At 42.0% G+C, this 27628-nt stretch overlaps 2 protein-coding genes across 7 annotated transcripts in view; both read right to left on the bottom strand.

The window, feature by feature from the left end:
- The window catches only part of VWA5B2 (von Willebrand factor A domain containing 5B2), a 250334-nt gene that overhangs the window by 151320 nt on the left and 71386 nt on the right, over nt 1-27628 (bottom strand). The gene's annotated exons all lie outside the window — the stretch shown is intronic.
- Nucleotides 1140-21623, bottom strand: LOC308478398 (cytochrome P450 2J2-like). The gene is made up of 9 exons (XM_081008090.1): nt 21339-21623; nt 16436-16598; nt 9080-9229; nt 8717-8877; nt 7559-7735; nt 4744-4885; nt 3510-3697; nt 2895-3036; nt 1140-1921 (listed from the first exon to the last, which is right to left on the bottom strand). Exons 1-9 carry the CDS (start codon nt 21504-21506, stop codon nt 1734-1736), a joined length of 1479 nt encoding a protein of 492 aa, XP_080864216.1. The 5' UTR covers nt 21507-21623; the 3' UTR covers nt 1140-1733.

The raw sequence follows: 27628 nt of genomic DNA, 5'->3' as shown, positions 1-27628 counted from the left end.
GTCGCAGAGGGCGCTTAGGTGCGATCTCATCAATGGCTGCCAGGAGCTGGATATTCCAGCCCTCAACAAGCTCAGTCAATGAGTCGCCAGGGGGAGCAAGGTCCCACAAGGCTTGGCGGAATCTATCAGGGTCCATCAGCCTCTGCGGGCGAGCCCAGATCAGCTCGCCACCTAAGCAGGGTGGGGGTGGAAAGTCAATCCTGGCTTTCAGAGCGTAGTGATCAGACCATGGCACCTTCATCGAAGGAGACATGATCACATCTATACCTACGCCAAAGATCAAATCTGGCGTGTGGCCTGCTTGATGTGTGGGCCCGAAACAAACTGGGAGAGCCCTAGTGTCGCCATGGAAGACACCAGGTCCAGAGCCTATGAGGAGGGAGTGGCATCAGCATGGATGTTGAAGTCCCCCAATACCAATAGGTTAGGGAACTCCATGGCCCAGCCGGCCACTGCCTCCAGTAGGCCTGACAGGTTGGCTGCTGGCGCGCTAGGTGGCCGGTACACCAGCCAGACAGCCAAGTTCTCCTCGGAGCCCCACACTAAGCCAACACATTCAATGCCGGGGATCAATGGCAATGGTAGAGCCCTGAAAGAACAATCTTCCCGGATTAATAATGCCACACACCCCAGCCCACAGTCCGCGACTGGTGGAGGACAGAGAAACCAGGGGGCACCATCTCTCATAAGGTAACTGTTTCCCCTTCGTTTGGAGACTTGTTCTCCAAAGTCTCTTTGTCCTCTTTAATTCCACTTTCCATTTCATTCTTCTGTTTTCTTAGCTTTGGAGTGGTTGCTTCCGTACCTATCTCTGCTGTTTCTCCTTGTTAAAATGTTATATATACAAACACACATACACATACAAACACACCAATTGCTCAGTGTTCCTCCATCCCTCCCTTATTCCTAAAGCCACAGTTATCTCAGTTTTCCACCATCTCCATTTTACTCAAACTTCTGCCATTGAAGGAAAGGCTAGTGGAAGTCAGGGGAACGTCTGTTTCAAACTTCTCCCCCTTCCATTCTTTAACTGTGATAAAGGATGTGAAGCCTTCAAATATTGCATAGTGCCTCCACACAACCTATTTCACTCCTGATACCTTGCGTGGTCCGCGTTCCGGGTTCCGGGTTCAATGTAGTGATTTAGAAGAGATATTTTATTAACAAGCACACATGTACAGTATCCATCAAAGAAACTTAACATTCTTCAACTGGAGAAGCTGATAGCCTTGCTCTTAGGAGTCTACTCATCTTAAAGATACAATAACATAGCATGGGGGGTGTTAGAAGGGGGCTGCAGAAGAGGGAGAGAGGAGGAGGTGTGGGAATGTGTGTGTAAGGGAGATTTGAGAAAAGGAAGGGGAGGGGGAGGAGAAAAGGGAGCAAGAGTAAGAATGGGGATGCAATGGAAGTTGTCAAGAAGGAGGGAGTAAGGAGGCATTGGGAGAGGGATGAAGATGAAAGCAGGGGCATGAAAGGGCCTAAAGAAAAGAAGGAGATGGGGTGAAGGGGGAAACAGATGCAAAGCAGAGCTGCAGAAGATAAGAGAGAAGTGGCTTCAGAAATGGAGCTGTGAAGGTGAAAAGAGACCTCAGTAGTTGCATGGGATGAGATGGGAAGGGAAGGGGAAATGCTAGGGGGTTCATGTGCTAGTGGGTTCATGTGTCAGGAGTGGCCAAGGGGTCACCGAGTGCAGGAAGCAGGGGTGCAGTCCCTAATATTTTCCTCTTTTCTTATGTGTTGCAACGGGGAACAGCACAGAGTTTATACGGATGGGGATGTGCTATAATCCCTATTATAGCCTCTTGATTGAGCTCTTTGACTCCTTCTGGCAGCTGAAAACTGAATGCCCTCAGCAGGCTGGTCAGGAAGATGAATATTTCGATCTTTGCCAGCTGCATTCCCAAACATATGCGAGACCCTGAGGAGGAGACAAGAAGAAGGCAGTAAGTGAGCAATAATTTACTTTCCCATGTTCATTGCTTTGTAGCTATAAGCATTCTGCATAACACTTTGGCAAAATAGACATAGTTAGGATAGGGAAAACATCAAGGCTGCTGTCAGTTTTCTAGCCTGGTCAGTGCTAACCTTCCTTTCTTCTTGTTATACTTATGCTTTGTTCTGTAATTTGAAGTTCCCTATCTCATATCAAGGAAGATACATTCAGGAAGAGGATGGATTGAAGATGAAGGGTCCTGTGGGAGGGGCAGGGCAGAGAGCATCTTCCAGGGCTAGAAGCCAGTGTAAGAGGGTCTAGCTCCCAGTGAGAACTGGGAGGGCTCACTTTTCTGTGTGCAGAATAAGGGTGAAGATTTAATTTTGATAGAGGACTCTGTAATTTCCTTTATTTCTTTTCTATTTTTTCTTTCCTAATCTTTTTTCTATTTTCCCTTTTTAAATTAGTATGATTTTTATTGTGTCTTATGTATAAAGCTTTTTAATAAAACTTGATTTAAAAAAATGAAAGGAAAACTTTGGTCAACTGCCCAAATCAGCAATGCAGAAAGTAGTTAAGACCATGGAGCAAACTCTCCTGCCAGGTTTACTTCACCTTGGTAGGAACTAGCATTGCTGCCTGAAGAGAAGTTGGGTGGCTTGCAGTGGTGATGTGTGACAGGGAACAGCACTATCCTGGTGCTGGCAATGCTGCCTCTCTCAGGGACAGGGCAGGGGTGGCAAATGTAGGGAGGTGCAGATGGAGACCACATAAGTGCATGTGCATGTGTGGGTCCCAAGCCACCAACCTAGAGATCCCCTTAACTTGCCAGTGCCTTGCTCCATTCTGCTGACCAGCAGTGCCCACTCCTTCCTGTGCTGCTGCTGATGTCATTTCCTGGAAGCAGACCAGTAAGCACATCTACAGATCACAACGTAGCTTGGTCTTCTGTGTTTACCTGCACCAAATGGGAGATGTTCTTCTCTGTTCACGAATTGTCCATCCCTGTCCAAAAAATGATTTGGGTTGAACTTTGCAGGTGTCTCCCATCGTGTTGGATCAAGAAGAACAGAGCGCAGATCGGGAACAATAATAGTCCCCTGCAAATAAGAAACAAGTGACTTGGAATGCATTCACATCAATACTTTTTTTTTTATTGTCCCACACTATCCCAAGACTAATCATTGCAGAGACTGATCTGAATTATTATTATTATTATTATTATTATTATTATTATTATTATTATTTTGGTGGGTGGCTTTGTATTCATCACTGTAAAAACTTTCTGTACAGGCAGCACACAAGGGGACTTTCCCCCACCTCTTTTAAAATGAAAGCTCACAAGCAGGCTGAGACCTCTGGCCACTACATGCTTCTCCCCTGCCACAATTGCCCCATGGAATGGCACTTGCTGATGGTGAAACATGTCTGCAGATGGAGCTCCTGCTCTTGCCCTTCATATTTTTGACTAGACAGGAAGTTCCTGTATGGCTGGCTGCATCTCTCAATATGAAACCTTCTGCTGCTCTTTGCTCTTGGGCTACAGGAGTGCAGCTATATCACACTGTTATACCTTGGGAATGAGAAAACCACGCAGCTTGAAATCCTTTGTACATTGCCTAGGCAACCCCAAAAAACTGGCAGGTCTAAAGCGCTGTATTTCATGAATCACAGCATTAGTGTAGGGCAGTTTCTTCTTGTCTTGATAGCAGATTGAGTGAGCAGAACCTATGACATCTTCTATTTCCTTGTGCATTTTATCTGAAGAGAATGATGGAAACAGAAGTTTTATTGTGAATACTGCATTTTATTTCAGATGGACATTTAATTCCCTTGAACATATTCCATAAATCTCTGTGAATGAGTCCCAGTTTCTTGCATTTTTAGGTCACCTGGTCCTCCAAAGAGCTCATCTGTGTACATGGTTCTTCCCCACTCTAGATCCCAGGTGTGAAAAGGCTGAAAGTGAAGCTCATCGCAGTTGTTTCTGGTTACCAGAGCTGGCTGGATTTGCTGAAGGGCTGGGATCAAAGGCTGTCATATATTCATTCTGCACCCCCAGCCCTCAATATTTCCTACTTAGTTTCACTAATACTCATTTCCTCATCTGATCTTTGGCTAGCATCACTCATATAAAGGTAAAGGTAAAGGACCCCTAGACGGTTAAGTCCAATCAAAGGAGACTATGGGGTGCTTCGCTCATCTCGCTTTCAGGCCTAGAAGGGTGGTGTTTATCCACAGACAGCATTCCGGGTCATGTGGCCAGCATGACTAAACCATTTCTGGCACAACTGGACACCATGATGAGTGCCAGAGCACACAGAAATACTGATTACCTTCCCACCGCAGCACTACCTGTTTACTTACACTGGCATGCTTTCAAACTGCTACGTTGGCAGAAGCTGGGACAGAGCAACAGGAGCTCACCTGTATTATGGATTCAAACTGCCAACCTTCTAATCAGCAATCCCTAGAGGCTCAGTGCTTTAGACCACAGTGCCACCTGCATCCCTCATGTAATGGAGCACGGAGAGGCAGGAATGAGGCTCAGTCACTTATCTCACAGCAGGGGCATTCTTGTACATTTGCTGCATAAAGAAACTGCTAGCTGATTTGCAAAACAAAACAGGCTGTGGAATGGAATCAAACTGGAGGGGGGAATGTGTTGATTCCTGCATTGCAGGGGGTTGTATTAGAAGACCCTTAGGGTCCCTTCCAACCCCACTATTGTAGGCTTCCTTATGAAACCTTTAAAGAACTATGCTCCACCCTAGTGGTCAAGAGAAGCCCTGGCTCTCCTCTCTCACCTTGGATATCTGGATGACTTGCCAGGAGGAGAAGTGCCCATTTCAGAGAACACGTAGTTGTGTCCGACCCTCCTACAAAGAGGTCAAAAATGCACTGGGTCAAGTTTTCTTCATCATAGGTGGACTCTGGGTCATTCCTGCTCTGGTGTTGAAAATGGGGAAAGTGACATGTCATTTACATGCATTACATTCTGTCCTTCAGCACTTTATCTTCCTTCCCCCACTTATTACCATACCAGGGTGGCCACACGTGCTTCATGAGAGGTAGGGTGTACTCTTATAGTGCCTAAGGTGAAATGGGAAGCTGCTGCCGCCGCCCCCCCTTAATGTTGCTGCCCTCACTCGCTGGATCATCACCTTTTCGTGGTGAGTGGGCTTGCACATTCCTATGACCCTTGTGAGTGAAGCCATTGGGAATCTCGTACTCCCAGCAGGGTCACCCAAGGCGGTAAGGTCAAAGGGGAGGAGCTAGACAAAGAATGACCCAAGAAGTCATCAACGGCAGAACAGGTGGGTGATAACAAGTGGTATGTTACAACGTCTGTAAAGGTGGATGAAAGCTGCAGCAGATAAGAATTTACCGGTTGTCATGACAACTCATGCCATCAGAACAGAGCCTTACTGCGAAGACTGTTCATTGGTCAGTGTGCACTGATCAACAGATATAAAACAAATTCACGTACAGGCATCTTCCAAAAAACTCATCCCAAACCCAAACACCAAAAGTTCCATGATGATCAGCGTATGGTAACAGGGGCAGGATTGTGAAATCTGGAAGCCCTTAGTCATGAAACAGCACATGGGCGGTGGATACAGATTCAGTCATTCTGACTCAAGGAACAAGGCAGTTGAGCAGCTCGGCAGCTGTATCCATGACTGAGCAGCCCTTTTTAGGATCTACTCTGCTCACTCCAAAATGGGGGAGAGGCTAGAAAAGGTGCCCTAAACATAGTCTGCCTCTCTTTTTCCCTGACTGGATTACCACGCCCAGTGGGGTCACCACCCAGCGGTGGTAAAAGACAATTGAACTTTGGAACATGGAATATATGGACAGATATAACACAGATAATGAGCATCCTGAACGCAGAACTGCCATCATTGCAAGAGAGATGTGATGTTTTAACATCAATATTGCAGTGCTTCAAGAGACTCAAAGAGCAGGCAAGGGACAACTGAAGGAAGAAAAAGGAGGCTACACATTCTTCTGGAAAGGTCTATCTGAACAAGAATGTCAAATATATGAGGTAGGCTTCGCTATCAAAAACAATCTTGTAAAGCTCCTGTCAGAAGTCCCTACCAGACTTCTGGTAAACTCACCAAAAACCAACAGGCTACTATTACCAACACACTCGTTTGACAGAAAAATAAATTTAAAACTTCATGGAGGCATCCTCAGTTTAGTTTAAGAATATTTTGTTTTGGATTTTCTGTTTTCTCAGTCCACATTTGAATGTCAGATAAACATCAATCCAAAAAATGCTCCAAAACAAGACCCCATAATACACTTAAGTTTCCACTCCTTTCCACTCACATTTCCTAGACATTTCTATATTTGCTTATGGATGGATGTCAACCCACTTGAGCAACTAAATTGACTATGAGAAATATTTGGAGGGAACTCAATGCCATTTTCAACTGAGATTCAGAAAAAAAGATACACTGGTACCTCGGTTTTCGAACAGCTTAGTTCCCGAACAACTTGGAACTTGAATGCTGCAAACCTGGAAGTCAATGTTTCGGTTTAAGAACTTTGCTTCAGAATCTGAATGTGCTCCTGAGCTTCCATTTTCACTGTTGCGCTGCTAATTTCTGCCCCCTCCCCATTGTAATCAAAGCCTTCCATTTCCGATTGAAGTGTCATGAGGTGATATTTGGAGCTTATATTTGGTGCTTTTGTTTTTGCTATTTTTTGCGTTTTTGTTTGTGTGGCTTTTTCATTTTTGTGACTGTAGCTTGTTCTTCATTTTATGATTGATTGATTGATTGATTGATTGTGTGACTACGGAAATGGATAAAAACCCACCATCCAAACAATGACTATCATCAGCGCAGGTAAGAAAGAATTTTAATTTTAATTTTTATCCAGCCACAATACTGTTTTATTTATTTTATAGTACAGTACGGTGATTACAGCTTTCATTTTATGGACCAATGGCCTCATTAGATATAAAGATTCACGTTAAATTGCTGTTTTAGGGTTTGTTTATAAAAGTCTGGAATGGAATAATTCATTTTCCATTACTTTCTATGGGAAAGCATGCCTCAGTTTTGGAACACTTTGATTTTGGAACAGACTTCTGGAACGGATTAAGTTTGAGAACCAAGGTACCACTGTACTGGTTTCCAGGCAAGGGATTAGTATTCACATATAACAGGGAATATAATGATTCCTTGAATGCGCTGCCTACAGTTTTGAAGCAGATACTCATTTGCATTCACATTTGTACATGAAAATATCTATCCTTTCCTAGCTATTTTAGTAGATGCCTATGGAAGGATGTCAACTCACTTTAGCAATTAAAATGACTATGAGGGAATTGGGGGGGGGGGGCAGAGAGAGATATTGGTGTCCTGGCAAGAGATTAGTATTCACTTATATTTTTTTATTATTATTTTTTATTAAAGATTTCAACATAACAATTAATCAAAAACGTATCACCCTCATTCCCCCCCTATTTTCCCCTCCTCGAAAAGAAAACCAGCCCTCCCACCCCCACCCCCCCAGACTTCCCTCAGCTCCTCTCTCTGTTCACTCATAACATGGAATATAATGATTCCTTGAATGAGCAGCATTCGGTTTCAAGCAGATACTTACTTTCTCCATCTGAAATAGATAGAAATCAATGAGATCCTGTGGCTCATACAGAGACTGATTCTCCTTATGCTTCTCTATCTCCTCCTTTGCAAATGAACGCACCATCTCTGTGCAGGAGAAAGCCTTCTTGTGGGGCCCTGGGAGATGTTTCATGAGCCACGGGAGCATTTCATAAAGCTAAAGGAAAGATAGCAGAAATGCTGCCATTACCATGAGGAAGCTTGTTCAAACCATTTGTGCTTTGGAATTGCACTTATAAAACATGATCTGCATTATTCTTCAGGGCTAGCATATTAGTTTGAGTCTCACTAAGAAGAAGGAACGTGTTTATAGCTTCTCTGGAATCCCACAATGATTGGATTCTGTGAATTATCGCTAGCTGAAAATGTGAAAGAATAGTATGGCTCAAAATATTTTTCCAGCTCCCCGGCATAATTTCAAAACTGGGCACGATCTCAGGACCTCTCCTGGAACAAGTTAGTGCCTGTTTGTGGTAGTTGGAGGTGGGTGGAGAATAGGGATGGGGGGAATTCAAGTATGTTTCATGAGTACTTTTTTTTTTTACAGATTAGGAATGGATGTAGAAATGTGGAGAACTGAACTTAAATTTGAGGAAAGGTTTTAGTTGATCATACAGAAGGGGGCTGCTTTCCTCAGCAATAGTGATAGTGCTTGAGTTGCTGGTCTCTCTTTCATTAAAAAAAAATTCCAGCCAAGTGGTGGCTGCAGGGGCCTCACCATGATTGCCACTGCTAGGTGGGTATAGAGTAGACACATTTAGTTTTCCATGATGGCAACAAAACTATGTAATTCCCTTCTTGAGAAGATTATTTTGTTCACCTCTCTTCCCCTTGGTGGGCTCTAGATGACCTATTCTGAAGGTCATTGTTCCATTTTTGTCCCATCTTCCCTCCAAAGAGTCTCCTGTGGTGGACAAAGTCTTCTTTTGTTGTTTTTTATGGGGGGTTTTGGTGTGTTTTTGATCTCAATGATAATCATGAGCAATTGATCAGGCTGTGAGATAGTAAGTAGCCCTTATCTCAGATCAATTTAAACCTGATCTCACTTCTACAATCCTCTATCAGAATATTGATTTGTGGTATTAAAGCCCTTGGGAGGTATTAAAGCCCTTTGGCAGGAATGGAAATGACTACTCACAGCATAACCAAAGCTACATGCAAATTGTAGGATAAATTCTATGGCTTCTATCAGCTTCTGGAACCGTTCATCTTCAAGAGCAAACCTGTGCCCAAAAGCCACAGCACATATCACGTTGGAGACTGAAGTAGCGATGGGCATGGAGGGGTCAAGTGGTTGTCCTGCAAAATAAAGTTATACTAATGTTAGCTCAGGTGGTCCAGTTCATACTGAGAGTGGGGTTTCATGGTGGCCAAGAGAAACTGCTGGAATCTCCATTAGGAACCAAGAAAAGCATATCACATTCCTTTCTAAAATGGACAGAGGTAGGACACAAATATATCTCCATGTGCCAGCTCAGCACCATCACTTAGCATCACATACCCTTTGAACGTGCAAAAGCCTCCACGAGCTGATGGGCCTCCTCTGCTACTTGGTGCTCCATGCCTTTCTTTTCCCGCCACAGCTTCCACAGAGTGACTACAACAAAGCGTCTCTGTTGCCTCCAGGTGTGACCATTTGATAATGCAATACCTATGGAAAATCAGTGAGAAATAACAACAATCATACCTCGGGTTAAAGTCGCTTCGGTTTAAATCTTAAATCTTTTCAGGTTGCCTCCCACGGTGACCCGGAAGTAACGGAACAGGTTACTTCAGGGTTTTGCTGCTCGCACATGCGCAGACGCTCAGAATGACGTCACAGGCATGCTCACTTTACAGTATCAGCAAAAAGTGAGATTTCTCGACAGCTCTACCATTTTGAATTTTGAAGAGAAAACTGGTATCTGATACAGTGTGATGTCGACAAGTTTAGATCTTTCCATGGAAGGCCATCACGATCAAATTTCACTTCTATCTATCAAGCTTCTGGTGATGCTATTGGGAAAAGAATGGAAGTGGTAGAAATGGAAGGAGCTTTTTTTCTTTCTCTCTTGCTAAATTAGGATGGAAAATCACTGCCTACAGGAAATGGGATCACAAGATATAAAACTGGGTGTAAAATAATGAATATACAACAAGTAAATAACTATGGGTTATTTTTTAATATTGTACAGTGGTAAGTCAGGTTACATACACTTCCGGTTACATACGCTTCAGGTTACAGACTCCGCTAACCCAAAAATAGTGCTTCAGGTTAAGAACTTTGCTTCAGGATGAGAACAGAAATCGGGCTCTGGCGGCACGGCAGCAGCAGGAGGCCCCATTAGCTAAAGTGGTGCTTCAGGTTAAGAACAGTTTCAGGTTAAGTACGGACCTCTGGAACGAATTAAATACTTAACCTGAGGTACCACTGTATATGACTACAGTGCAGAGATTCCTGTTTAAATAGAAATGAAGAATTTGTTTTTTATAAAAAAAAAAATGGAGGAATGGTTGGAATTTTTTGGGAAATAAAGTCACCATACTGGAATGGAGGAGGACTATTGGGTACACACTTGAAGGTGATAGCCGGCTGGTGAAAGACCCTGTGTGAGAGGCAGAGAAGGAAAGATCTCCCAGGGTGGGAGACTGGGGGAAGAAAGGGAAGCACCCAGGTGAGAGCTGGGAGGGTCCACTCCCTTCTGTGTGAGACAAGAGTTAAGATCTACGTTTGAGAGAGGGCTTGGCGTTTCTTTCTCTCTTTTACTTTTTTTGTTTGTTTGCTTAGTGAGCGTTGCTGAAAAGTTTCAATAAAAAGTATGGAAAACCAAACAAACCCAATTCAGCCAATTTTTCGACACTGTTTTTAAGGATATAATGTGTGGTGTCAACCAGTTACTACTTCTACTGGTCCAGCTAGACAGGTTTGGGGTTTTTTACTGAGGGTGAATTCTGCACCATATTTTTGACAAGACGTAATGCATCAATGGTGGATATATTCTGCTTTGTTAATTCTTCTGCAACGCTGCCTGAACTCTACTGCATTATTTCTGTCTGGGGAAACTATATTGCAACGAAAGTGGGACAAAAATAAGTTTGTGCATTTGTAGTTTTCAGCAGAAAGTTAAAGGATGTGACAGAATGGAAATGAAACTGTATGATCACCTCAAAATCTTTGCAGGCATAAAGAGTATTGACAATGGAGTTGGATATAACCACCTTGAAAGTATTATGAGCACAAATCATTATGAATGTGCAATTAAAAAACGTTTTCTGGAGGAGCCCTTAGCACCAGTAATAAACTGTGGAGTTGGTGATAGGAATTATTGGGCAGGCCAGCCCCACAGTAATTCACATTGTGTCTTTCAGACTGAATGTCCCTGTTCTTTGGAACTGCATTCAGAATATGACTCTGCACTTTCCCCCCAAAAAGGAAGCCATTTTCCCCCCCAACAAGCTTCCCCAGTCGTGTACAAAGGTCACTTCAATAGGTGTATACCTTTTATTGTTTTAACCCATATTTAGTTGTTGTTGGGTTTTGTACTGTTTTAAAACCTTTTATAATAAATAATAATAATAATTTTTTATTTATACCCCACCCTTCCCAGTTCAGAAAACTGGGCTCAGGGCGGCTAACAACAAATATAAAACACTTAATTGATGCAACAAAAAACAGCATAAAATACAGTATAAAACGTGAATAACAATAAATTCAGAATTCAAAAATCAATTTAGGGGCGAAATCCAGCCAATAAACATTAGATGATCACCAGGGCTAGCTGGCTAAATTAGTCCTATTTGGGCCAGAGAGCAGACCAGGGGAGAATTAGCTGTGGGATCCCAGAGCGGGTAATCTTCATAAAAAGGGGAGGGGAGGGGAGGGGAGTAAGGTGAATAAAAGATCAGGCTAAATTCAAATTGAAAGCCAGGCAGAATAGCTCTGTCTTACAGGCATTCTTAAGGAAATCAGCCCTGAGTGCTCACTGGAAGGACAGATCGTGAAGCTGAGGCTCCAATACTTTGGCCACCTTATGAGAAGAGAAGACTCCCTGGAAAAGACCCTGATGTTGGGAAAGATGGAGGGCACAAGGAGAAGGGGACGACAGAGGATGAGATGGTTGGACAGTGTTCTTGAAGCTACCAGCATGAGTTTGACCAAACTGCGGGAGGCAGTGGAAGACAGGAGTGCCTGGCGTGCTCTGGTCCATGGGGTCACGAAGAGTCGGACACGACTAAACGACTAAACAACAACAACAACAACACAGGCCCTGCGGAAGGAAGTTAAATCCTGCAGGGCCCTGGTCTCATGGGACAGAGCATTCCACCAGGTCGGAGCCATCACTGAGAAGGCCCTGGTCCTGGTAGAGGATAATCTGACTTACTTAGGACCCGGGACTTCTAAACTATGATTATCCAATACTAGAAAGATTGGAAACGCTAAGAAACAAGCTGGCTGGGAAAGACTTACATAAGGAAACTAAGGTGGACGTCCAAAGTAAGAGCAAGAGCCCTTCCAAAATAATCATCTCACAAGAACCCGATTCAGCGGCTTGTCGACCACGTAACCTTCAGATAAAGGCAGAGATTAATCTACCCGCAATCAAGAAAGTACAACTTACAAAGGAGAACAATGCATCGCTCCCTATAAGGAAAAACATGCCCAAGGAAACCTCACCAGGCTTTTGGTCCAAAATGAGATACTTAGATGAAGCGGAATTAGGCTACAACCAGGTAGAATACCCCCAGGAGGAGGCCTTGTATAGCAAAGGCCCAGTGTCTACCAATGTGAGCACTTTACATTTACCATCTGACACCATAGAACTCCTGGGCAGCTCTCCATGGAAGGATGACAGACGGCTGCCACGTAGAATGGTAAACTCCAACAGTACCCTGGAAGATAATTGACAAGGAGTGGATTTTGGTAAAGCCAACCTTAGCTTTTTATCATGGAATATCGCAGGATGGCAAAAAAAGGCAGCTGACCCATCCTTTGTTAAATTTATCCAAGGCTACGACATAGTATTTTTACAGGAGACATGGCTCACAGGAGACCTAGAAGTTAACGGCTTTTCCTCAATGTCCCTCACAGGTTCCCCAAGCACTAAAGGGGGGAGAGTCAAGGGTGGCCTAGGCATTTTAATATCTACAAGGTTGAGGGCGTCCTTAGTAAAGCTAGAGACACTGAAACACCTGGCTATGGCCTTACTAGTGAAAAGTAGATTCTTCACCCTGCTACTGATTAATGTATATCTTCCCCCCCAAAGAGGCAAGCAGCTGATTAAAAACACCTGGCATGGGCTGGAAACATACATTGATGGTTTGATGACTCAAACCCCTGCAGCTTCAGTGCTAGTGGCTGGTGATCTTAATGCCAGAATTGGCCAGTCTGACGAAGCACTATATGCACACTTCCACGACTCGCCACCTATTGTGGAAGAAAACCACCTTATACCCACCAGACTCTCAAAAGACAAGGGATGTAATTATGCAGGTTTGTGCCTATTGCGGCTTTCTAACAAGCTGGACCTGGTCATACTAAATGGGCGCAAGAATGGGGAGACCTGTGGGGAATTTACTTTTATATCAAATGCAGGAGCTTCCACTATCGACTATGTTATGGTATCATTTAATCTCCTAAATAGAGCCCTTGAGTGCAAAGTGGAGGAGAGGGTTGATAGTGATCATTTACCGCTCTGCCTCCTCCTGGATGCAAGAAAAGACTTATTTTGCAATGATAAAGTTGAAGCCCCCAGGTCCTCCAACATGGAGTTGAGATACTCACGTATTAGATGGTCCGAAAAGCTGAATGCCGAAACATATGAAAGGCTATACTCGGACACATTCCTCATGAGAAGAGATAATCTCTTAAACCCACCATGTTCTGAATCTAGAATAATCTTGTTCCAGGAGCTGATCTCACTTTTGCAACCCCACCTGATCCAAAAAAAGCCATCTCGCCAACCTATATTCCCCAACAAATCCAAACCCTGGTTTGATCAGGAATGTATTGCTACAAAGCGTTCTTTGCTGGATAAGTACAGGAATTACAAATCAGCGAACTTACCCTTGCTTCCCGCGGAATGGTTCGAAGCCAAACGTAAATATAAAGATCTGATTAAAAAGAAAAAGCTTCAGGCCCAAAGGGAGGAGTGGCAACGTTTATTAGAGGCCTCTCGAAGGAAAGACTCAGCCACCTTTTGGAAAATAGTCGCGAAAAGTTGGCAAGACTCCCAGATTGAAATTGATTATACTATACCAGTTGGGATTTGGGAGGCTTACTTTCTATCTTTATATACATCAAATCAACATCTGCAGGCCCTGCCCCCAGCTCCGAGTGATATTGTCGCCGAATGGCCCCCAGTAGCAACTGAAGAGATCTATAGGCTCATCCAATCCCTTAAACCTGGAAAAGCACCCGGCGTAGACAACATTACACCGGAACTCCTTAAGGCTAATGTTGAATGGTGGGCCCCTGTGCTAGCTGCCCTATTTACCAGCATAGACCAATCGGCCACTATCCCTGAGGAATGGGGATTAGCAATCATCATCCCTTTATTCAAGAAAGGGAGCCGATCAGACCCGGCTAATTACAGGCCAATTAGCCTCCTAAGTATCATTAGCAAATTGTACGCTGCCCACCTATGTGGCAAATTAGTGGACTGGTTGGAACAAGACCACATTCTTTCAGAAGCACAGGCTGGTTTTAGGGCAAATCGGTCAACCTTAGACCAGGGCCTTGTTCTCCAACATCTTGCGGAGAAATATACATCAAGAAAAGGAGGTTCCCTATACGTGGCCTCTATAGATTTCAAATCTGCTTTTGATTTAATACCGAGGGACAGGCTCTGGGGAAAGCTAAGCGCCGCAAATATAAACAAACGCCTACTGTATCTCATCCACAGTCTATATGAAAATACACGGATCCGGGTAAGGTGTGACCGACAGGGCCACCTATCCAAGGAAATCCAAATCCATCAGGGGGTCAGGCAAGGGTGTGTCCTTGCGCCTACTTTATTTAACTTCTATATCAACTCGCTAGTAGGAAACATGGAGAAAGAAAATGCCCATCCCCCCAAATTGGCTGGTACGCCCCTCCCGGTCCTTTTATATGCGGATGACACAGTTTTAATTTCTTTTTCTTGTGTTGGATTAAGAAAACTTTTGAGATCTTTCACCAAATACTGCAGCATCGAACAATTAACAATTAACTACAACAAATCCAAAGTTATGGTGTTCTCCAAAAAAAGGAGGAGGCACAAATGGAGAATAGACAACCGCTTAATAGAACAGGTAGCAACCTTTAAATACCTGGGTGTAACCTTCCAGGAAAGGGGCTCCTGGCACTTTCAGATTAATAATACTATTGCAAATGCAGAAAGATCTACCAAAGCGTTAATAAGATTCTTCTATGGGAAAGGAGGCCAGTACATACCGGCAGCCTCCCAGGTCTTTGCTGCCAAAATACTACCACAATTGTTATATGGATCCCAGATCTGCAGTTTTAAAAACCTTACTCTCCTAGAGGCATTTCAAACTAAGTTTTTCCGCTGCCTGCTGGGGATCCCCTCTTGCGTATCCAACATAGCGGTCCGTTTGGAGGTTGGGCAAATTCCGATCAGTACCCGGATATGGATATTGAAGATCCATTACTGACTAAAGCTTATTTTCTTCCCGGTTGGGCTGGCACCTTTGACCTTATTGGATACCTACCAATCCAGATGGAAAGCTACACTGCTGGAAAAGCTTAAAGGCTTGGGGATCCCACAGCAGACCCTGATAGCCACAGGCTTCGAGAAAGCTAGGACCACAATTCGCCAGCGTATCTGGGACGTAGAATTACAATGCCACATGAGTGAAATGATCAAACATCCTGCAATAAGGGACTATGGGAGAGGTTTTTCTCCAGCTAACTATCTGTCAGGTCTTCAGGTACCCAAATACAGACGGTCTTTTACCCTCGCCAGATTCAACGTTCTCCCTTCTGCCTTACTTCAGGGCAGATTTGAGGGTAAACCATACACAGCGCGGGTCTGCCCCTGTGGCTCATTGGAGGTTGAGACTGCTTCACATGTACTGTTACGTTGTCGTCTTTATGAGGACATACGTTCGACTTTTATTGCACCTGTTTTGTGGAAGTCCAGGAAAGAGTCGGAACACCATGGTTTGGAACCACTGCTAGAGGACAAGAATCCCAAGACTACATTAAATGTAGCCAAATTCTGTGCGGCTGCAATTAGTCGCAGGAAGCAAGTGGTATCCCATGGTGACCAAACCCCAAATGTTAATAGCAGGGGGCATGCTAATAATTAATTTTAATTTTATATATTTAAATGCTTGTTATACTTATATTGTCCTTTGTATTTTTTATATATATTTTTTATGATCTGTGATGTTGTGTGTGTTGGCGCTGGTCTGTGACCGTATTAATAAATTCATTCATAGTTTAAACTGTTTTTATATCTCTGTAAGTTACCTTGAGACATACATGCAAGAAGCAATTCATAATGTATAATGATGTTAGCAACTATGTGATTGCAAAGTTCACATGTTATATTTGCCACATGAGTCCATGCCCAAAACTTGTTGGAAGAGCTTGTTGAGAGAAGCAGTCTTTTGTGCTTCTTAGAGATGTCATAATCAATCAAATCTTCACATGTGCTGAAGCCAGGTTTTCATGGACCCAAATGAATGTGTCATTTGATAGCATGAGAACTAGCCACTCTGAATGACCTCAGCCCCTAGGTGTTGGCTCCTAGGTAATGCATTTACCGTTGTGTGCAGCAGTAATAGAGAACCTTTGTTCTGTTTTTCTGGACAGCCCTTTAAAAGTTTCATCTTAGGAAAATACCAGTAGAAATTCTTATTCTTCACTACTTACCCTTTCCTTTTATCAGAGTCCTAACGAAAGGAGTCTCAGGTCGCTCGTCTAATTCTTCAGAGTGGTCAATGAGCGCTTCTTTCACTGCTTGGAATCCAGACAGTACTACAATGGGTAGATGTCCTAACCATATGGTGTAAATATTTCCATGTTGCTTTCCCAGCTACCATTTGGTTCAAAAGAGAAGAGAGGAATGATGTGTTCAAAAAATGCAGTTGGATATTTCAACTTAATACGAGAACGTCATCCTCCCTCACCTCTGCAGTTTCTCACTATATGCAGTTCTCTTGCTATCATCCTTCCCCCTCCTCCTCCTCCTCCTCCTCCTCCTCCTTTCCTTCCTTCCTTCCTTCCTTCCTCCCTCCCTCCCTCCCTCCCTCCCTCCCTCCCTCCCTCCCTCCCAGAATTCCAACCCATTTGTTTTACTCCCTCCTAGCCATGTTGCCTCTGCCTAGGATCAGAGCAGCAGAGACACTTCATAGTAACCAGCCCTCCTGCGGCAGACAAGAAGATGCACAAGTCATTGCCAGAAAATGACCTTGCCACAATCTGTGTGTGTGCAGGGATGTGGAACCTGTAGCCCACCAGATGCTTTTGAACTAGAACTCCCCCCATCCCTGACTATTGGCCATGGTGGTTGGGGCATATGGGCATTGTAGTCCAAAATATCTGGAGGGTACCAGGTTGGCATAGGCTGGGCTAGAGTCCTGGGTCAGCTTTCAGACCCACGGTGGGTTACAGCAGGAGCATCACCACCATACAAATATATGGCAAGGAATTAAGATGATACATGTCTGGACTAGAGATTATTACCAATTCCAATGTTTTAAAAGTTAATATGTTCATATCCGATGGTTGAGTAATTTTGTATTTTTTGAAGAGTTTTTGCTGAAAAAAGGCTCATAATTGTATTTAAGAAACAAACAAATAAAATAAACTATGGTCTGACAAAGAGTAAATGCTTGCGGAGGAGGCAATGGAAAGGTGCCTGTTCTGTTTGTCTCTTGTCTTCTCTAGTTACACGTGAGCTGCTGTTGAGAAAGGCTGGTGTGCTCCTGCTTCATCGCCAATTGAACTTGTTGCCCTTCCGTCTGTTGGAAGGGGAGAAGTACACAGCATTCTAGGCCAGGGATGTCCAACAGGTAGATCATGATCTACTAGTACATCACGCTGTGTCTGTGGTAGATCTTGGGGGGGCCCCGAACCCCCCTGAAAGCTCAAGAACTTTGGCTCCCTAAAAAAGCTCAACAAATTTGGTAGGTCACTGCCAGTTTTTTTATAGTGGGAGTAGACCTCAGTCTCTTGAAAGTTGGACATACCTGTTCTAGGCCATGTCACAACATGCAATAGAACAAAAGGAAGACAAGATCAAGAACATACTGTAATAAGCTGTTTTATGAATTCAGCTTCTTGTGTTACACAATGTGTTTTGGAGATAAGTGCCCTTCAACAAGCAGCTATGAACGACACACATTAAAACTAGTATAAAGGGGCAAGATTCTGATTAATACTGAAAATCACAAAACCATACAAAGTAGGATAATGGCAGCATGGGTAGCTATGTGAAATCAGGGGAAAACACAAGGCAACATAAAACGTTGTATTTTCTATGGGTCAACTTGTAAGTGGTAGCAAGACTTCATTTCCAAGTGAAATTAGTTTCATGGCTTTCTAAATGACTCTCTGAAGCTGATTTCACAGCCCTGCCCTTGTAATCTTGGAGAGAGTATTACCTGGAGATTAGCAAAATAAAAAAAAACCTTCCAGTAGCACCTTTAAGACCAACTAAGTTAGTTCTTGGTATGAGCTTTCGTGTGCAAGCACACTTCTTCAGATACACACGTGTGTATCTGAAGAAGTGTGCTTGCACACGAAAGCTCATACCAAGAACTAACTTAGTTGGTCTTAAAGGTGCTACTGGAAGGATTTTTTTTATTTTGACTATGGCAGACCAACACGGCTACCTATCTGTAACTGGAGATTAGCACTTACTGTAAGCTTGCCATACATCAGGAAAATTCCTGACATGTCCTGACAGGAATCGGCAAAATGTCAGGAACACTGAGATGTGTGGCAACCCAATGGAAAAAGCTCAACAATATCCTAAAAAATGGCAACCCTAGTTTACCGCAGAGATCCTTTAAGAAGATTTTGGTATTTTAGTTTATAATTTGTTTTTTATAAGTGCTTCTGGTTTGAGTGAAAAAGATTGAATAGGGCATGGAGGTTAGTACCTGTTGAGAGGCTGCTGTGAATGAATGCTGTGGTCTGTCTTTTTTTTTCTAATAGTATTTTATTCGTTTTTCATATAGAAAGTTACATTTCTTAACCTTGGTAACCTCAAGGTAAGATTACTTGCAATGTGTTCTACATAGGGTTGCCTCTGAAGACAGTTTGGAAACTTCACCTAGTGCAGAATTCAGTGGCCAGGTTGCTCACCGGAACAAGAGCAGATTACATCGCTCCTGGTCCGGCTGCACCAGCTACCAATTAGTTTCTGGACCCAATTCAAAGTGCTGGTTTTGACCTAGAAAGCCTTAAATGGCTCAGAACCACAATACTTCAAGGACCGCCTCTTTCGATATGATCTTACCCAGACCCTGAAATCATCTTCTGAGGCCCTTCCTTGTGTTCCTCCTCCATAAGAGGTCCAGAGGGTGGCAACACAAGAATGGGCCTGCTCTGCAGTGACTCCCCATCTGTGGAATGCTCTCACCAGGGAAGTTCACCTGGCAAAACCTTCCTTTTTAACTAGGCCTTTGGTTGATTTCATTGACATCCTATGCCCTTTTAAAATCTGATTTTTTTCTGTGGGGGCGTATTATTGGGTGGTTAATAATAATAATAGTCCAATTAACAAAACAATTGGAATATAGAAATTTTCCATATAGAAAGTTACATTTGTTACTCAACAATTATACAGTGGTACTTCGGGTTACATACGCTTCAGGTTACATACGCTTCAGGTTACAGACTCTGCTAACCTAGGAATAGTACCTCGGGTTAAGAACTTTGCTTCAGGATGAGAACAGAAATCATGCTCTGGCGGCGCGGCAGCAGCAGGAGCCCCCATTAGCTAAAGTGGTGCTTCAGGTTAAGAACAGTTTCAGGGTAAGAACGGGCAGGTTAAGAGGCTAATGATGGGAGTAAATTAGCCTCCCGAGTTTTCCCAGGGGATGGGAAAATGCTGCCTCGTCCGCAGTCGCCAATAAATCACCCCCGAGTTCGAAGGAAGGAGGGAGTGGGGGCACTGGACGGAAAGCCCTCGAGTGAGTTTTTGGATCTCCTGGATGCTACTTCTGATTGTGATCCTAGTTGCATTGCTCAAGATAAATAATTGGAGAAGAGTAAATGCACATGTTTCGAGCGAAGGAAAGGGTGTACTGATTGCTAATTAAATCGACCACTGAGAAGCTGAGTGACGGGTTGGACTGAACAGAAGACTACATCAAAGAATCACAACTATGTCGGTATGTTGAAACGGATCGGAAAGGGGGGGAAAACTTTTCTCTTTTTCAATATGATTTACCTAACAACCCCTCCCCAAGAAGAACCGCCACATGACTGATAGCAAGTGAGATGGGAAAATAAACCGTGTGGAAATAAAATTATCAACTAAAGGCTCTGTTTTGCGGAAGATCTGGAAAGGTAACAAAAGGCTTTTGGATGATGCAGTTCTAATTGGGAACCGCCATTATGAGACATACTTTGTTGCAAGATTTACAGTCAAAGGGGGAGGGAGCCAGTGTTCTGTTATCATATCTGAATTCTACGTTTGATTTGGCAAGTACTCCCCTAGAAAGGCTGATTTATGGAGCAACTGGTCTGGGAAAGTTAATGAGCAGACGCTTAGACTGTATTTTATGGGAACTGCTGAAATGGTGCCTGCCGTTTGAATAGGACTTTTGGATCAGCGTGAAAATCCACACAGGACTATAATAATGTTTGCTTCAACTCGCTTGTGGAGATAACTCAGAGGTTATTAAGAAGAAAAATGATAACAGCAAGAAGATTGGAAGACGGGATTTGTAAAGGATAACAACAAAGAGATGGAAAGATGGGACTTGTGAACATCAAAGGAGCAGAAATATGAGATGATTGGACCCTTTCTGAACTCAAAGCATGGGCACCCCACCAAAAAATTTAAAATTCGGCTAAATATTTGGAGTTTATTATGTATTGGTATAATTTGGAATTAATGTGATATGATTGGTTTGTTAACTGGAAATTTAATAAACATTATTAAAAAAAAGAAAAAGAACGGACCTCCAGAACAAATTAAGTACTTAACCCAAGGTACCACTATATTCCAATTCAACAAAACAAGTGATTTCCCACTCACCCAATATCAGTGTTTATAACTCGAATTACATACTATTGCATTTTAAAGTTCCATCTTATCTAATTTGATCCTCTCTAACATGTTTCTTAATATATTCTGCTGTTTTCTTACAGTTTAAACCCCACTGTGGTCTTTGCATATGGGAAATAACTTTTTATGTAGACCGGAAAGGTTTTCTAATCTTCTTTAAAAGATTCTAAATTTGTATCTTTTATCAATTTTTGCCATCTCTGCATATTCCAAGATTTTCATAAAGCATTCTTCCTTTGAGGGTGTTCTCTCCTCCTTCCTCAGTTTAACAGTATACAATAAATATTTTTGATCTGTAGTTTTTAATGCGTATTTTCAACTTTTATCTGGTTTTGTGCTTTGCAATATTAATAATAATACTATTTACATTATTACTATTATTTGTATTGCTTACAGCTTCTGACAACGGAGGCTTATGGCATTTACCATTTTAACCCATGCCATCGTTGAAGCTGAAATATCACAATTGTTGGGGGAAATAGATAAAACAATTGCTGGCATCAGACTGAGTTATTACGAAGCAATAAGTACCTGAATGAGAGTATTTTCATCAATCTTGAATCCAAACCTCCATATGGCTCCAATGAGAGGAAGCTGGAGAAGTCCTGGAGGATAATGCCTGCGTGACCAGAGCTGTTTCAGGTAGTGCAGAATCAGAAGAGCCACCAGCAGAGCAATCAAAAGTGCCCATACCTCCATCCTTCTCTTGCTGTCTCTTTCTCCTTAATTTTTTCTAGGTTGCCTGGTCAGGTTCAACTCTCTTTCTCTAAGGAGTTTTTGCTTTCGTCAAAGACATCAGCAGTATTCTGTGTTTTTATATGCTCGGTTATTAAAAACAAATAAGCAACAATGGGTGCAACACCATTTGTAAGTAGCCTTGGAATGTGATACAATCAAACACAAATAAAATCAAACACTATAGTCCTTTTAATATGTGTCATGCAGATGTGATGAAGTGTGCTTTATATCAGGCACATTGAACTCCCGAGAGACTGTGATCTACTTCCAGTAGCCAGAGAGTCATCTGGTATTTAATATGGATATCTTCCCCTCTTATGGAATTGCTACTCCTTGTAACCTGTGCCTTGGGAAGGTACCAATCTGATGTAGGCATCAAAGCCTTCAGAAAGAACTCTGAGTTCAAGCTCTTATTAATCCAGCAATGAGGGCCAGGATAGTAAATGCATTACAATTGCAAAAGCCAACAAACTTTTCCTGCAGTTGAATCGAACCACAGTGCAGTACAATTGCTACTTCCACAGAGCACTTGCTAGTTGCAATCCATCAGAGGTGCCAACTTGAATAAAATATGAGCAAGGGGGCAAGTGAGCCCCACCTCGCATAATCAATCACATAATGTGGCTCACGTCCACTATTAGAATGGCGATTGCCATGAACTTTGGTGGAGCCAGGCCCCTTCACATATTTTATAGGGGCACTGAAGGGACCTCAGCCCCTAGTTCTTCGCTCCTAGGTAACCTATTTCCTGTTGAGTGCAACAATAATAGAGAACCTTTGTTCTGGACAGCCCTTTAAATGTTTTCTCATAGTCATGAGGAAAGGAGTCTGTGGTCGCTCGTCTAATTCTTCAGATGGCAAGGCAGCACACCCCCAGAGATGCCTCCTGTTGGCATTCCACTGCCCAAGGCAGCTGTCACAGCCTGCCTTGTGGGTGGACCGGCCCTCTGCTTCATAGCTGGTTATGATAAGAAACCCACACACACTTTCCTGTATACAAGGTATACAAGTCGGAGCTAGACAGTATAAACCGAGAGCTTTTGCAGACGATTTAGTATTGACATTACAGGAGCCAGAATCTAGTACTAAAAGAGTTTTGGAACTGATTCAAGAATTTGGTCAAGTTGCAGGATTTAAACTGAATAAGTTAAAAACAAAGGTTTTAGAGAAAAACTTAAGAGTGATTGAAAGAGAAAGGTTTCAGAATGAGACAGGTTTAACAGTGGTCAAGAAAGTGAAATACCTTGGGATTAATATGACAGCTAAAAATGGGAACTTATTTAAAGACAATTATGAAAAATGTTGGACAGAAGTGAAAAAAGACTTAGAAATTTGGTCAAATTTGAAGCTTTCATTGCTAGGCCGTATTGCTGCGATAAAAATGAATGTATTGCCTAGAATGTTGTTTTTGTTTCAAACATTGCAAATTGTGGACAAAATGGATTGCTTCAAGAAGTGGCAGAGAGATATTTCTAGATTTGTCTGGCAGGGCAAGAAGCCTAGAATAAAATTTAAAATATTAACGGATGCAAAGGAAAGAGGTGGATTTGCCCTGCCAGACCTTAAACTTTATTATGAATCAGCAGCTTTTTGCTGGCTGAAAGAATGGCTGCTTCTTGAAAACACAGACATTTTGGATTTAGAAGGCTTCAATAATGTATTTGGATGCCATGCATATTTGTGGTATTATAAGGTCAAAGCACATAAAGCATTTAAGAATCATATTGTCAGGAAAGCATTGTTTAATGTCTGGATAAGATATAAGGATTTATTGGAAAACAAAACCCCAAGGTGGCTGTCACCGATGGAAGCAAAAGCACAGAAAAAGCTCAATATGGAGGTCAAATGGCCGAAATATTGGGAAATTCTGGAACAAGAGGGAGATAGACTGAAATTGCAGAGTTTTGAGAAACTAAAAAACAAAGTGCGAGACTGGCTTCATTATTATCAGATAATGGAGGCATACAATTTGGACAAGAAAATTGGCTTCCAGGTGGAAAAATCAAAACTAGAAACAGAACTGTTAGAACCCAAAACTAAGAATTTGTCAAGAATGTATAACTTGCTGCTGAAATGGAATACTCAGGATGAAACGGTGAAATCTGCTATGATTAAATGGGCACAAGATGTTGGACATAATATTATGTTTGCCGACTGGGAACAGTTATGGACCACAGGTATGAAGTTTACGGCATGTAATGACCTAAGAGAGAATATTATGAAAATGATATACAGGTGGTACATAACCCCAGTTAAGCTTGCAAAAATCTACCATTTGCCCGATAATAAATGTTGGAAATGTAAAGAAACTGAAGGTACATTCTTTCACCTTTGGTGGACGTGCCCAAGGATTAAGGTTTTCTGGGAGATGATTTATAATGAATTAAAAAAGGTATTTAAATCTACCTTCTTGAAGAAACCAGAGGCCTTCCTCCTGGGCATAGTCGACCAATCGGTGTTAAAGAAGGACAGAACTTTCTTTATGTATGCTACAACAGCAGCAAGAATACTTATTGCAAAGCATTGGAAGACACAAGATCTACCCACACTGGAGGAATGGCAGATGAAAATGATGGACTATATGGAATGGGCGGAAATGACTGGCAGAATCCGAAACCAGGGAGAAGAGTCGGTGGAAGAAGATTGGAAGAAATTTAAAGACTACTTACAGAAATATTGTAAAATTAATGAATGTTAGAATGATGACGGATTGAAGTTAAGCAGTTTCTAGCGGTAATGGTATAAAAGAATATGGAAAAATTGGTTTTTAATATCTAAAAACTTAATGTTATAATATATCAGGATTAAAGATCAGGATTAAAAAGGAGGGAAAGGAATCGCTGGACTAATAAATTGAATTGGAATACAAAAGAGGGAGGTATGAGGAGGTCTGGGAAACAAGTAAATATAAAAGAAGTGATGAAAAGATGGAATTGTTTTTAACTGGTTTTTCTTTTTTGTATTTTGTATTTTGTATTTTTCCTTTTTACTGTTAATTTTCTTTTTAATGTAATCTTTTTCTTTTGAAATTTTAATAAATATCATTAAAAAAAAAAAGGAAAATCAAGGAGAAATTATTACTTAGAGAAATCAATGTAAAAAGTTGCCATCTCAGAACAAACAATGTTTACTGAAGTTCATGCCTTTGCATGAAAGAGCTGCTTAGTCTCTCTAAAGCAGAGAATTACAAGATGATGCAGAAAGGATTCTGGGTATTATTTGGAGGGAATTTAGAGGAAAAACCTATCAAGCTTCTGGTGATGCTATTGGGGAAAAAATGGAAGTGGTAGAATGGAAGTGGTAGAAATGGAAGTGCTTTTCTTTTTCTCTTGATAAATTTCCCTACAGGAAATGGGATCGTAAGATATAAATAAAATACATGTGTAAAATAATGAATATACAACAAGTAAATAGCTATGGGGTTTTTTTAAAAAAAATGACTACAGTGGAGAATTTCCTGTTTAAATAAAAATGAAGGAATTATTGTTTTCAAACATAGAGGAATGGTTGGAATTTTTTTTTGGGGGGGGGAGAGATAAAGTCATCATCCTGGATTGGAAGAGGACTATTCTTGACTCATAGCAATATTTGGGGCTGAAGATGGGAGAAAATATCACCTAGCAGAACAAGGAACAGCTGGATATTATCTCGGAATACAATTGGATAGCATACTGGAATGAATATTTAGAATATTTGGTTTTGGTTTTTTTTTTAAATGATATTTATTAAAGTTTCAGATAAAAAGAGACACATCAATAAAAAAGAATTTAAAAGTAAAAAGAAAAATACACAATACAAAAATACACAATACAAAATACAAAAAAAAAGAAAAAACAGTTAAAAACAATTCCATCTTTTCATCACTACTTTTACATTTACTTATTTTCTGGACCTCCTCATACCTCCCTCTTTTGTATTCCAATTCAGTTTGTCTGTCCAGCAATTCCTTTCCCTCTTTTTTAATCCCAATCCTTAATCTTAATATAGTATAACATTAAATTTTTATCTATTAATAGCCAATTTTCCGTTCTTTTAACCTTTTTATTCCTAATCCTTAATTTTAATCTGTATATAACTTTACAGCCTGTGCAGCTAGAAACCACTTAATTTCAATCCATCATCACTCTAACATTCTTTAATTTTGCAATGTTTCTGTAGGTAGTCTTCAGCCCAACATTTTTCATAGTTATCTTTAAATAAATTCCCATTTTTTGCTGTCATGTTGATCCCCAGGTATTTAACTTTCTTAACCACTGTTAAACCTGTCACATTCTGAAACCTCTCTCTCTCCATTGGTGTTAGATTTTTCTCTAAAACCTTTGTTTTTAACTTGTTCAATTTAAATCCTGCAACTTGACCAAATTCTTGAATCAGTTCTAAAACCCTTTTAGTACTAGATTCTGGCTCCTGTAGCGTCAGTACTAAATCATCTGCAAATGTTCTCAATTTGTACTGTTTAGCTCCGACCTGTATACCTTTAACCAACTGGTCCCTTCTAATCTTGTTCAGCAAAACCTCCAGGACCGAAATAAAAAGAAGTGGGGAAATTGGGCAACCTTGTCATGTCCCTTTTTCTATTTTAAGTTCTTCCGGAACATTTAGAATATTTTGAATACACACATGAAGTTGATATCTGGCTAGTGAAAGACCCTGTGTGAGAGGCAGAGAAGGAAAGATCTCCCAGGGTGGGAGACTGGGGGAAGAAAGGGAAGCACCCAGGTGAGAGCTGGGAGGGTCCACTCCCTTCTGTGTGAGACAAGAGTTAAGACCTACTTTTGAGAGAGGGCTTGGCATTTCTCTCTCTCTTTTCCTTTCTTTGTTTTTGTTTTTGTTATTTATTTATTTGTTTAGATTAGTCAGTATGCTGAAAAGTTTCAGCAAGCAAACCCAATTCAGGCAATTTTTCCCACACCGTTTTTAAGGATAGAATGTGGAATGTCGTCTTCCGGGTTGGCGCCATCGCCGAATGGCGGACTCCCTCCGAGCTCCGGAGGGAGCCTGCTCGGCAGGGGCTGGGTCCTACCGCACCGGCGATGCGGGGACCCTTAAAAACCACGGCCACGAGGGCCGTGGACATGGAGACTCGGCTGGCACCGCCAGCGCCCTCCCGACTCGTGAAGGAGCCTTTTTAAAGGCTACGGATCGGGTGCCGGGGAGAAGCGTGGTGCTTTGAGTCCTCTGCTATCCCTGCCGAGCGCAGCCGCATGCCATCCGGCGGAGAGCGCTGACTTCTTCCATTGAAAATTCGGACTTTTTAACAACAACCCGTGAGTAATTTGGAAACTGGGTTTAAAAGGAGGAAAAAAAGAATTTCTTTTCGAATTGGACACGAGCGGGGGGGGATCCAAAAAGGAAGTCAGTCCCCCCCCCTATTGTAAACCTTCCAAGACAAGGACAGGGAAACCAAGGTCCAAAAAGATTTGTATTGCTGATAAAAACTAAGAATTCCACGATGGGGAATTATAAGAACTGTGCTGGAGGACGAACTGAGGGAGAAGAAACGTAACCCCCCCCCCCTGGGAACCGGGGTGATGGAAGAGAGAGCCTGGTGAAAAGAGTCGGAGATTTTGACAGCTGTCAAAGTAGCTGTCAAAGTCGGAAAGCAGAGAGGATTTTATTATGAGAACTTTGCTGGCTAAATTTGTTACAATTTGCTATAACTTGTTAAAACTTGGATACAAAATGGCGAAAACATGGATAACAATCGGACTTTTGGACTAGAGAAAACAAAGTTACAACAATCCCCCTAGAGGAGTTTCGGGACATTACAAAGATGGTCGTAAGTGGAAAAATACCATTGGAATTTTACAGGACTGGTTATCTTCTGGGAAAGCTGCAAAACGGAAATAATATTTTGTCTACAGGGTGTTCAGCTAAAGGAGACAATAGAATTTTCTATTGAAGAAAGGAAGGGACTGAACGCAAGTTTTTGTTCCTGAATAACAATAATCCCTGCAGACTTATTAAGCTTCTGAATTAGAACGTTATAGCAGCGGAACAAGAGGAAACTGGACTACAATTTGGAAAGAACAATGGGGGGAGCTTTATTAAAGATCTGAAGTTAAGTGTTTTAAAAATAATTA

The sequence above is a fragment of the Podarcis pityusensis genome (assembly GCF_964106645.2).
Source record: "Podarcis pityusensis genome assembly, chromosome: 5".
Taxonomy (NCBI): domain Eukaryota; kingdom Metazoa; phylum Chordata; class Lepidosauria; order Squamata; family Lacertidae; genus Podarcis; species Podarcis pityusensis.
The sequence above is the reverse complement of the archived record's forward strand: the minus strand, read 5'-3'. Positions and strand labels throughout refer to the sequence as shown.